The sequence below is a fragment of the Pelophylax lessonae genome, assembly GCF_965119305.1.
Source record: "Pelophylax lessonae genome assembly, chromosome: 1".
Lineage (NCBI taxonomy): Eukaryota > Metazoa > Chordata > Amphibia > Anura > Ranidae > Pelophylax > Pelophylax lessonae.
Genome location: NC_138768.1, coordinates 14,076,002 through 14,089,221, shown reverse-complemented (window position 1 = coordinate 14,089,221; position 13,220 = coordinate 14,076,002). Strand labels below are relative to the sequence as shown.

At 45.6% G+C, this 13,220-nt stretch overlaps 1 protein-coding gene across 1 annotated transcript; it reads right to left on the bottom strand.

Moving 5' to 3' along the window:
• Positions 1–1,299: 1,299 nt before the first annotated feature.
• Positions 1,300–12,252, bottom strand: LOC309559102 (uncharacterized protein). Its single transcript, XM_082262241.1, has 2 exons — positions 11,492–12,252; positions 1,300–2,342 (listed from the first exon to the last, which is right to left on the bottom strand). The coding sequence occupies exons 1-2, from the start codon at positions 12,185–12,187 to the stop codon at positions 1,635–1,637; spliced, it is 1,404 nt and encodes a 467-aa protein (XP_082118367.1). The 5' UTR covers positions 12,188–12,252; the 3' UTR covers positions 1,300–1,634.
• Positions 12,253–13,220: the final 968 nt, after the last annotated feature.

Sequence of the window (13,220 nt, the reverse complement as noted above, 5' to 3'; positions counted from 1 at the left end):
AACCCCCAATGCCTAATTTTTCGGCACTTGTATGACAGGTGCATAAAATTTACATTTCGTATGTAATTTTTAACAGCAGGCCCTATCCCTGCGCCCAGCATGAGTAACTGTGAGGGTTTACGGTGTTCAGGCACCACCAACACCAAAGGCACAATTTTTGGCACCTGTAGGACAAGTACATGCGATTTCAAATTTGTATGAAATTCTTACCAGCAGGTTCCGTTCTTGCGCCCAGCAAGAGTTAATGTGAGGGGTTACGGTGCTCAGGCACCACCAACACCAAAGGCCCAATTTCAGTTTCAGTTCCTGCGGATACTAACCTTCCAGGTCCCCATCACTCCGGCACATTTGCATAGCCGACACCCAACCTTTGCCAGGTCAGATGAAAGCACAGCGCCCCCACTAGATCACTGATAAGAACACATACAACACTTGATCTTTGCCAATTTCAAATTGGTATGGAATTTTTACCAGCAGGGTCCATTCCTGCGCCTAGCAAGAGTAACTGTGAGGGTTTGGGGTGTTCAGGCACCACCAACACCAAAGGCCCAATTTTTGGACCTGTTTGACAAGTACATGCGATTTCAAATTTGTATGGAATTCTTACCAGCATGTCCCGTTCCTTGTATGACAGGTGCATAAAATTTAAATTTCGTATGTAATTTTTAACAGCAGGCCCTATCCCTGCGCCATGCGCCCAGCAAGAGTAACTGTGAGGGGTTACGGTGTTCAGGCACCACCAACAACCAAGGCCCAATTTTTCTGCACCTGTATGACAAGTACATGTAGTACATACATTTGAAATTTGTATGTATATTTGTATATGACATTTTTTCCTTTAGAAATGTCAGTATTGCTGCAGCAGGCTACATACATCGTAGAGATGCACTACTTTACAGGCACATTCAGGGGACCCCCCAGGCACAATATTTGAAGGAATTTTTCATTTTTATAGTTTCACTTTAAGCCTCATTAAAATCAGTAAATCACTGCTCCTTTAAAAACGATAGAAAATTTTGCATTACTACATGTTCCCCAGGTCAGGACCCGGACCCCCATTCACTTTTATTGGGCAATAACTTGCATTTAAACTTTCAAAATGAAGCCGTTTGATTTTTGACGTTCGAGTCCCATAGACTTCAATGGGGTTTGTTTGTTCGAGCAAACTTTTCCTCTGTTCGCAGTGTTCTGGTGCAAACCGAACCGGGGGGTGTTCGGCTCATCACTATTTTACAGTATGAATTCAAACAATGTGGCGGATTTAAGTTTCTCAGCAAATTATTACCCTTCTTTTGGTTTCCTGGTCTGAAATAAAACTAATATTTGTGTAAATCTGTTACACCATCAATATTTTTTCATTGTATATTCCGTATGACACAGAGGAAAGGGCGCAAGCACTTGGAGAGAAAATACCAGATCACATCACATTTAGCAGGACAGGTATGCATAGAAATAAATCATGGATGAAACCACAAATAAATAACGTGGATGCACATTTTATTTCAAATTAATAAGTGACACATATAAGATAAAATATTTTGAAATGTATTCCTTTTTTTTTTCTTCCAGGTCCTTCATTTTCATTGTTTTTGTAATGCATAGATATCGGTTTTAGGTTTTTCGGATACATAGTGTCACTGGAGTTTAGGAATGTTGTAGCGGTAGAACAAAGTTTTTAAGTCCAACAGTTTAATGAATCTTTGCGGCAGATAAAATGTATGGTCGAGCTTGAATCCCATTTTTTCATACATTTTCCAGGCATCGATTTGTACAATGTTTGTTGTCAGTATCACGGCTTCGCAGCCTCTCCTCTGCCGGGCAAAGTCAATCATCGTCCTACACAAGGCTTTGGCGATCCCTCTACCCCGGTGACTTTTGGACACTGAAAGCCGTTTCAGCTCCAAGTGGTTTTCTCCACCAGGATATGGAGAAGGAGCAGTAGCCACAGTCCCAACCACCTGTCCTCTGGACTCTGCCACCCAGAAGCAGGCGCTATCTTGGTTCATATAGTACTTCTGGATGTCCAACAAGTCATCACCCAAACAAAACTCAACGTAAGACTTGAATAGATGCCAGACTACGAGCCACACAAAAGAAATGTCCACGGCCAAGGCAATGATGGAGGTAGTAAAGGACACAATGTCAAAAAATGGAAGAATGAGAAAGGTCAATAGTGTGACCCCAAAATGTGGCCGTCTTATGCCACGCCTAAAGGCTTCATTTAGATGCTCATTAGTTCCACAGGCAAAGAGTCGCCTGACCGCAACGTAATCCGAATTCTTGTACGGTCGTATTAAGAAATGAGACATGATAGCTCTCTGTGAAGGAATAAAAAAAGATAACTAACACTATACAGTGCCACAGCAAATGATGGCACTACATAAACTAATATTAATGACACTCAGGGGTCTATTTATTTAAGTGTTGCCACACAACAATCCAATTATAAAAAATTTGGAAAGCTGTGTGAATTTTGTGTGAAAAAATACACTATGTTACCAAAAGTATTGGGTCGCCTGCCTTTACACACACATTAAAACTTTAATGGCATCCCAGTCTTAGTCCGTAGGGTTCAATATTGAGTTGGCCCCACCCCTTGCTGCTATAACAGCTTCAACTCTTCTGGGAAGGCTGTCCACAAGGTTTAGGAGTGTGTCTATGGGAATGTTTGACCATTCTTCCAGAAGCGCATCTGTGAGGTCAGGCACTGATGTGGATGACAAGGTCGTCGTGGGCTTGCAGTCTCTACTCTAATTCATCTCAAAGGTGTTCTATCAGGTTGAGATCAGAACTGTGCAAACCAGTCAAGTTCCTGCACCCCAAACTCGCGCATCCGTGTCTTTATGGAACTTGCTTTGTGCACTGGTCCAAATCATTTGGTGGAGGACGTGTGGGATTGTTTTTTAGGGGTTGGGTTCTATTGGGTTAAGGTCAGGACTCTTATGCCTCGTACACACGCATCGATAGTTGGCCGTGAATTTTCGGCCAACGTCCGATCGGCCGATTTTCGGCTTGTTAGTATGATGCTTTCGACAACCGACTCCGACTTTTCGGCCGAACAAAATCTGGTGTGCAGGCTATAAAAGTTTTGTTGGCCGTCAACAGAACGGCCGATTTTCCGTCAGTCAGTACAGATTTCATCAGACAAAAATCTGATGAGCAAGACTGGGCATGCTCAGAGAAGAAAAAACACACGGAAAGTAAACCAGCACATGACATCACTTCTGAAATTGAAAAGACAAGAACTCACTGCTCAAGGTGGTGTGATTGCCTGGTGACTCACACCGGTGCATGCCCCGGCTCGCCTCCGTGAAAACTTGATAAAGGAAAAGGAATTGGCAGCACTCCAGGTTGAGTCAAAATCCAGATTTATTGACTGGACATCCAAATATGACAATCGTGACAAGGTTTCACCTTGTCACGATTGTCATATTTGGATGTCCAGTCAATAAATCTGGATTTTGACTCAACCTGGAGTGCTGCCAATTCCTTTTCCTACATCACTTCTGAAGTTGGTTTTTGTTGGCCGAGAAAATTTGTGTGCAGTCTAGAGCACATTTCAACCAACACAACAACACTGGACAAAAGTCGACCGATCGGTCGGCCGATAATCATTGCGTGTGTACGAGGCATTAGTTCCAGTGAAGGGATTTCTTAAGGCGACCAAGACATTTTGGACAATCTCATTCTTCCAACTTTGTGGGAACAGTTTGAGTATGGCCCCTTCCTATTCCAACATGGTCAAACATTCCCATAGACACACTCCTAAACCTTGTGGACAGCCTTCCCAGAAGAGTTGAAGCTGTTATAGCTGCAAAGGGTGGGCCAACTCAATATTGAACCCTACAGATTAAGACTGGGATGCCATTAAATTTCATGTAAAGGCAGGCGTCCCAATACTTTTTGTAATACTTTGTATATGAATAGAACCCTTAAAGTGTACGGCTTATCATTTTTTTTTTTTACATTTTGGACAGAATGGATAAAGGTTGGAACCCCCTGGCTGGTAGGTTTCTACTGTTATCCTTTGTTAGAGTGATTCTACCTTATATTCTGTCCCACTGACAACAATTTCATTAGATGAGAAGTAAGTATAAATCTATAAGGGCTCTTTTACAGTTGTGGTGTGGTTGGGTTGGGTTGGGGGGGGGGGGGGGCTGTAAAAACAGTCAGTTGAGACATCTTTTAATCTTCCTCCCCCACACCCTTCCTTAACCCCTTGGAGCTGGCACCTCACGGCCCTTTAAGGGGTTTAGGATCTCGTGTCCGCTGTGATTGGCTGTCATGACGGCCACATGATCGGAAAGCTCCCGATCGCAAACAGCCGCTAGCCACCGGTAACTGTGCCAAGAGTGCGCAGGGCCCACATTCTCGACATAGCTGTTTTTGCATTAATGCACGCAAATATGCAGCCGCTCTGCACCAAGGCCCTCATGTCAGGAGGCCGCATATTTTCATGTGGCCGGCGCAAAGAGATTAAGCTGCAAAGCCAGCCGCTTGTTTTTTCTGCCCCATGGCCACCTGCGTCAAAGAGGCCTAATGGTTGAGTTTGATAGGTGGTGCTGCCCAGGGCTTTTTTTCTCATAGGTGCAGGAACTTCCCCCTTCTGTGTCACCCCTTGTCTCTGCCCCTACCCACCTGTGAGCACTGTCCCTTAGTTCCACTCCTTACCTGCCTCCCAGTATCGCACCTTTTAGAGAATACAGAACCAAGTATCATTCTGTGGTGCTAAGTAATTTGTATGGAACTAGTTAATTATAGCAAGACAAGCAGCTAAATAGATCTCCTTCAGTCAGCAACAATAGATCCTCCCCACAACAATGCCCCCCTCCACAACAAAATACCACCCAGCAACAATAGATTCATCTTAGCAACAACAGATCTCCCAGCAGCAACAACAGATCTCCCAGCAGCAAGCATCAATTAACCCTCCAGCAGCCAGTAACAATAGACCTCTATCTCAACAGTACAGTAGATCCCTTCCAGCAACACAGACCCCCCTGGGAATATAAGACCCCTCCCAGCAACAATAGATTCTCCACCAGCAACAATAGACCTACCCAGCAGCAATAGACACCCTACACAAATAAAGATCCCCACCAGTGACAATAGATCCCTGAGCAGCAATCATCAATAGACCCTACAGCACATCCCCAGCACCCCTTGACATTACATACATTCAGTGGTAGAGGTGCTGGAACTGCGTTCCCCCACATTCCCCCACATTCCCCCTGAAAAAAAGCCCTGCAGCAGTCATGATGTCAACAGAACAAGGATTGAGGGAAAATCTCTCTAACAGTGCCCCAGATAACAGTAAAAACCGGCCAGGGGTTCTAATCCTTCTCCATTCGATTCAAAACTAAGAAAAAAAATGTTGCTTTGGACATGCAATTTTAAGGCAATCTGATATAAAAGTGGATGTGTTAAAGATTTAATAGAAGTGGTCATTCGCTTCTGGTAGTTTTGCCAATTTTGTCCTGCCATTTTTTTTTTTGGTACTTTTAAAATAATAATAATTAGGTGTAGCCTCCACCTCCCCAGAATCAAAGCATGTTTCTTCTTCATATCAAACATAAGTGTAGGTGTGCTTTAAGCTTGTAAGAGGGCCTGTAATTGGGTAGATGTTGGCGCCATGTTGATCAGTCACAAACTTCTTCTTGGATAGGGCACCCATTCCCCTGCCTTTGTAGACACCATATTGGACACATGTCTCCTGGCTAGAAGACCCGTTCATGACATCCCAAGCCAGAGGTCTTACTATTCAGAATAAAGGAGTGTCCACACAAATGCATTTCCAGCACTTTACTGCAACTTCACATCTTCACAAAGCTTCCCATGACATATCACATTTGACATACTATCAGAATCTTGGACGCAGGTGCAGGGTTAAACATTCTGTAACAGCCATTTCAGTGCAGAGCCCAAGTGCACAGCTTTTTAGTTACGCCATCTTGCCTCTCCTCCCTGGGAGCACCATAGTATTGGGACCACCTCTACGCCATCTTGCCTCTCCTCCCTGGGAGCACCATAGTATTGGGACCACCTCTACGCCATCTTGCCTCTCCTCCCTGGGAGCACCAAAGTATTGGGACCACCTCTACGCCATCTTGCCTCTCCTCCCTGGGAGCACCATAGTATTGGGACCACCTCTACGCCATCTTGCCTCTCCTCCCTGGGAGCACCAAAGTATTGGGACCACCTCTACGCCACCTTGCCTCTCCTCCCTGGGAGCACCAAAGTATTGGGACCACCTCTACGCCATCTTGCCTCTCCTCCCTGGGAGCACCATAGTATTGGGACCACCTCTACGCCATCTTGCCTCTCCTCCTCGGAGCACCATAGTATTGGGACCACCTCTTCACATATACTAAGTTCACAACATTGCGATTCCATTACCAAGAGCCAGGGCCGGGACAAGGGGTGTTCCTGATCTGACACACATACACCTACCTCCTGGAGAGTGTTCTTGATCTGGCCAACTGTTGTGAAGAGTGTTTTCTTACCAGGGAAAGAATTCTTCGGTCATCCACCACATTTGTATTCCGTGGTCTTCCGGGTCTTTTGGTGTTGCTGAGCTCACCGGTGCGTTCTTTCTTTTTAAGGATGTTCCAAACAGTTGATTTGGCCACACCTAATATTTTTGCTATCTCTCTGATGGGTTTGTTTTGTTTTTTCAGCCTAATGATGGCTTGCTTCACTGATAGTGACAGCTCTTTGGATCTCATATTGAGAGTTGACAGCAACAGATTCCAAATGCAAATAACATACTTGAAATGAACTCTGGGCCTTTTATCTGCTCCTTGTAAATGGGATAATGATGGAATAACACACCTGGCCATGGAACAACTGAGCAGCCAATTGTCCCATTACTTTTGGTCCCTTAAAAAGTGGGAGGCACATATACAAACTGTTGTAATTCCTACACCTTTCACCTGATTTGGATGTAAATACCCTCAAATTAAAGCTGAAAGTCTGCAGGTAAAGCACATCTTGTTTGTTTCATTTCAAATCCATTGTGGTGGTGTATAGAGCCAAAAAGATTAGAATTGTGTTGATGTCCCAATATTTATGGACCTGACTGTATATGTCTCCAGCTGTTCTGGGAATAAAATGGCCTCGGTGCTTTCTGATTCACCAACTCTATTTTTTTTTTATGATTCACCCACAAATTGTATCTCCTTCCCTCCTCATATCTGAATCTGCTGTCAGTATATACACCGCTCAACAAAAATTTAAGGAACAGTTTGAAAACCCATCAGATCTCAATGGCAAAAAGTCTCATGCTGGATATCTATACTGGTATGGACTGGGTAATGTGTTATGATTTATACTGGTATAGACTGAGTAATCTGTTAGGATCTATACTAGTATGGATTGGGTAATGTGTTAGGACCTATACTGGTATGGACTGGATAATGTGTTAGGAGGATCTATACTGGTATGGACTGGGTAATGTGTTAGGATCTATACTGGTATGGACTGGGTAGTGTGTTAGGATCTGTACTGGTATGAACTGGGTAATGTGTAAGGATCTATACTGGTATGGACTGGGTAATTTGTAAGGATCTATACTGGTATGGACTGGGTAATGTGTTAGGATCTATACTGGTATGGACTGGGTAATGTGTTAGTATCTGTACTGATATGGGCTGGGTAATGTGTTAGGATCTATACTGGTATGAACTGGGTAATGTGTTAGGATCTATAATGGTATGGACTGGGGAATGTGTTAGGATCTATACTGGTATGGACTGGGAAGTGTTTTAGGATCTATACTGGTATGGACTGGGTAATGTGTTAGGATCTATATTGGTATGGACTGGGTAATGTGTTAGAATCTATACTGGTATGGACTGGGTAATGTGTTAGGATCTATACTGGTATGGACTGGGTAATATGTTCGGAAGGAAAGGATGTCACATTGTTTGATGGAAATGAAAATTATCACCCTACAGAGAGCTGAATTCAAAGACACCCCGAAAATCAAAGCGAAAAAAGGATGCAGCAGGCAGTCCATTTTGCTGAAATTTAATTGCAGCAACTCAGAATGGTCCTCAGTAGTTTGTATGGTCCCAACGTGCTTGTATGCATACCTGACAACGTTGGGGTATGCTCCTAAGGAGGCGACGGGTGGTGTCCTGGGGTATTTTTATCCCAGATCTGGACCAGGGCATCACTGAGCTCCTAAACAGACTGAGGTGCAACCTGGTGGCGTCGGATGGACTGAAACATAATGTCCCAGAGGTGTTCTATTGGATTTAGGTCACTACATCCACTGCACCAGCGTAGGGTTTGACAATGGGTCCAAGGTTTTCATCCTGATTCCTTATGACAGTCAGGGTGCCATTATTTAGCCTGTAGAGGTCTTTGTGTCCCTCCATGGATTTGCCTCCCCAGACCATCACTGACCCACCACCGAACCGGTCATGCTGAACGATGTTACAGGCAGCATAATGTTCTCCACAACTAGTTCAGACCGTTTCACGTCTGTCACATGTGCTCAGGGTGAATCTGCTCTCATCTGTGAAAAGCACAGGGTGCCAGTGGTGGAGCTGCCAATTCTGGTGTTCAGTGACAAATGCCAATCGAGATCCATGGTGTCCGGCAGTGGGCACAGGGCCCACTAGAGGATGTCAAGCCCTCAAGCCACCCTCATAAGGTCTGTTTCTGATTGTTTGGTCAGAGACATTCACACCAGTGTCCTGCTGGAGGTCATTTTGTAGGGCTCTGGCAGTGCTCATCCTGTTCCTCCTTGCACAAAGGAGCAGATACCGGTCCTGCTGATGGGCTAAGGACCTTCTACAGCCCTGTCCAGTTCTCCTGGAGTAACTGCCTGTCTCCTGGAATCTCCTCCATGCTCTTGAGACTGTGCTGGGAGACACAGCAAACCTTTTGGCAATGGCAGGTATTGATGTGCCATCCTGGAGGAGTTGGACTGCCTGTGCAACTTCTATAGGGTCCAGGTATGGCCTCATGCTACCAGTAGTGACACTGACCCCAGCCAAATGCAAAACTAGTGCAAAACAGTCAGAAAAGATGAGTAGGGAAACAAAATTTCAGTGGCCTCCACCTGTAAAACCATTCCTGTTTTGGGGTTGTCTCATTGTTGCCCATCTAGTGCACCTGTAGGTAATTTCATTAACACCAAAGCAGCTGAAACTGATTACCAACCCCCTCCGCTACTTAACTGACCAGATCAATATCCCAGGAGTTTAGATGACTTGATGCTGTACTCTGAATAAAAACTGTTCCTTTAACTTTTTTGAGCAGTGTGTATATGGACCTAATTGTAGAAAATGCAGAGCTGAGACTGAGAATCACAGGCTGTGTGCTAGAGCTTTCTCTCCCGTTACCTTTTTACCTCTTGGTGACGGGAAAATATACTATTGCCGACAAATCAGAAAGTTGTGCTGGCCACTCGCCCGCATCCTACCAACCGATGATGTCATTGGTTGCTAAGGACACGTCAACGGCATTACAGCTTTCTGCTTTGTCGGCAATAGTACACATAGCTGCAGGAAGGAGGAGAGAGACGTGCGGGTTGTGCTCTCTCTCTCTCCTCGCAGAGTCACACTGAATGGGAGTTAACACACAAAGCCCACAGTTGGGGAAGGCAGAGTGGGAGGAAAAAGAGCAGCAGCAGCAAATCATATTTTACTCAGAGAGGATTCAGAACAGTAGGTGGCCATCCATTGGGGAATGAAGGAATAGGAAGCAGAGAGAACTGATCATGAAACAGGGAGGGAGGGAGGGAACATTGAATGGGAGTTAAGCATTCATTAACATTTGTGCTAGAAGAGGGGAATTTGGGGGTAGAGGGGATTTGAGAGGATTGTGCTGGGAGATGGGATAGGGTGGAGTGGGGTTTGTGCTAGAATTGCGGGGGGTATGTGCTGGGAGGGGAATGGGGGGTTGCACTAGGAAAAGGGATGTGGGGGGGGGGGTCATGCTAGGAGGAACTTGGGGGTTGTGCTAAAAGGGGTTTGGGGGAGTTCGTGCTAGGTCGAGGGCTTTGGGGGAGCTGTGCTAGGAGGTGGGATTTAGGGGGGGGGGGTTGTCCTAGGAGGAGGAACTTAGGGGTTTGTGCTAGGAGGGGGGATTTGGAGAGGGTTTGTGCTAGCAGTAGGAATTTGGAGGGGTTGTGCTAGGAGGGGGGTTTGGGGGCAGTGTATGCTCTAGGAGAAGGAACTTGGGGGGGTTGTGCTGGGAGGGGGATTTGGGGGGGTTTGTGCTAGGAGGGGGAACTTGGGGGGGGGGGGGTGTGCTAGGAGGGGGTTTGGGGGGGGGGTTCATGCTAGGCGGAGGAATTTGGGAAGTTGTGCTAAAAGGGGAATGGTGGGTTGCACTAGGAAGGGGTATTTGGAGGGGAGGTTTGTGTAGAAGGAGGAGTTTGGGGGGGGGGGTTGCTAGGAGTTGGAATTTCGGGGGTTTGTGCTAGGGGGAGGAACTTGGGGTGTTGTGCTAGGAGGGGGGATTTGGGGGGGGGGGGTTGTGCTAGGAGTAGGAATTTGGGGAGTTGTACTAGGAGGAGGGTATTTGGGGGGTTTGTGCTAGGAGGAGGAACTTGGGCGGGTTGTGCTAGGAGGGGGGATTTTGGGGGGTTTGTGCTAGGAGGAGGAATTCGGGGGGGGGGTTGCTAGCAGGAGGGGTTTGCGCTGGGAAAATTAATTTGGGGGGGTTGTGCTAGGAGTGAGGATTTGGGGGAGTTTGTTCTAGGAGGGGGTCTTTAGGGGGGATTTGTGCTAGGAGGAGGAATTTAGGGAGGTTTTGCTAGGAGGTGGGATTTGGGAGGATTGTGCTAGCAGGAGGAACTTGGGGGGGTTGTGATAGGAGGGTGGATTTTGGGGGGGTTGTGATTGGAGGAGGAATTTGGGAGGTTGTGCTAGGAGGAGGATTTGGGGGGTTTGTGCTAGATGGGAATGGGGACGGACGGGGTTGCGCTAGGAAGGGGTATTAGGAGGGGGGTTTGTGCTAGGAGGAGGGATTGGGGGGGGTTGTGCTAGGAGGTGGGGTTTGGGGGGTTTGTACTAGGAGGAGGAACTTAGGAGACTTGTGTCTTTTTTCAACCTGACTAACTATATACACCTAATATATAAGCAAAAAAACAGTTATTTGTTATTATAGGCAGGCAGCAAATATTGCACAACTTATTGTACTCAAGACTTTTTCCCCTGCCAGAGGAAATTCAGCATCATTGTTTTTATTGTTTTAAAATATTCCAGTGGAATAACGATTGGTAGCATTTGAAATCTATACAATATTTTGGGCAGTATTACCATCTTGATTATGTTTATTCTCCCCAACCATGAGAGCGGGCAACTCAATATTTTTCTGTCTGCTTTTTTCTCATTTAGCATAGGTATATAATTAGCGTGATCCGGGTTTTCTAGAAAAGCATGAATATATAATGTTCATTAGAATGAGAGTTTAATATTTCAACAGAGTCAGTGCGATATTATCTCAAAGCTTTTCCATTATGTCGGAGATATTATCCATCATTTGGGAGGTCATACTGGTAGGCTAAGACTTTAAAGTCAAAAAATGTGAACCTTAAGTTTGGTGGAATAAATACATTAGTTTGTCTGAAGCCCATCTTTTCATACATCTTCCAGGCACTGATCTGGAATAAAGTGGTCGTTAACACCACCGCCTCGCAACCTCTCTGCCGGGCGAAGTCCATCACCGTCCTACACAATGCCTTGGCAATGCCTTTACCGCGGTGGTTTTTGGACACTGAAAGACGTCTCAGTTCTATGTGTTTTTCTCCACCGGGTTCTGAAGAAGGAAGGGCGGCCACCATCCCCACCAACTCTCCTCCTGACTCCGCCACCCAGAAGCCGTAACCATCCCGCTCCAAGTAGTACTTTCGGATGTCCAGCATGTCGTCCGACAGGGAAAACTGGACATATTCCGTATACAAATATCGGGATCCGAACCATAATCCAGCCAATGCTATGGCCAAGGTAAGGATAGAATTGCCAATGGACACAATGTGTAAGGCAGGAAGGAGGAGCAGAGCGGACAACAGAAGCCAGATGTGTGGTACCTGTAAAGTATGTCTAAAAGCTTCACCGCTGTTCTCTACAAGGCCACTAGCAAACAAATTTCGGGCCACATCATAGTCAGAATCTCGGTACGTTCGGATAATGAAAGGAGACATGGTAACGTTCTGTAAGGAAATTAACATACAACTGGTCAATATCCGTTATTGAAAGCTGCAGAAGTCATTAAAGCATGAAAAGTGAGATACAAGTTGTTAGCCGTTGTGCGTTTGTTGAAGATCTGTCTGATGGGAAAAGATGGTAAAATATGAATCTAGTAGAAAAAAGTGATGGTTTATGGATTAAAAGGTGTTTGTGTTGAAAAAAATTGATTATTTTATTGCTGACCTTATCTGTGCTGGTTTCCTTTAAAGTATATTTAAAGCCAAAACGATTCAAAGTTGTCAATCTCTGGCTGCGCTAGAATAAGCCAACTGAGCACAGGCTGTGAGTGAAGAAGTAACATTAGGGGCCTAATAAACTCCTGATGTCTCCTTAAAGAGAACCTGCCACTTGCACTATGCTATCACATGGTAGGGGAGGGTTGTTGTGTCCTATAGCTAAGGAGGTAGAGCAGTTATAGAGTGCTTTATTAAAGCCAAACTCCAGGAAAAAGTCAAAAGCTAATTTTTTCTATTCCCTCAGACCATCCTGCCAGCTGATAATGTTTCCTTACCTGGTGAAGTCAGTTACACTCACCTGAGTCTCCCTAGGTCCCTCACTGACTGCTAGTCCAGCGCCACGTGTTATCCTTCACCAGCCGATCCCCTTCATTCCCCTTGGTCTGACATCAGATCTCTTCTGGGCCATAAGAGGACCTCGGGAATTGTCCACATCAAGCAAGCAGTGATGTCAACACCTGAAATAAGGACCAATCAGGAAGTAGACCCCATTGCTGGTCAACCAAGGAGAATTGTCCACATCATGCAGGCAGTGATGTCAACACCTGAAAAAAGGACCCATCAGGAAGTAGACCCCGTTGCTGGCCGGCCCATGAGAATTGTCCACATCATGCAAGCAGTGATGTCAACACCTAGAAGAAGGACACACCAGAGAGTAGACCCCGTTGCTGGCCAGCCAATGAGAATTGTCCACATCATGCAAGCAGTGATGTCAACACCTGGAAGAAAGACTCACCAGGAAGTAGACCCCGTTGCTGGCCGGCCCATGAGAATTGTC

Coding starts and splice junctions, on each gene's coding strand:
- LOC309559102 (XM_082262241.1), bottom strand. CDS start 12,187: ATGTTAATTTCCTTACAGAACGTTACCATGTCTCCTTTCATTATCCGA. Junction 2,343..11,491: donor ATGACCTCCCAAATGATGGA/TAATATCTCCGA, acceptor GTATAGTGTTAG/TTATCTTTTTTTATTCCTTC.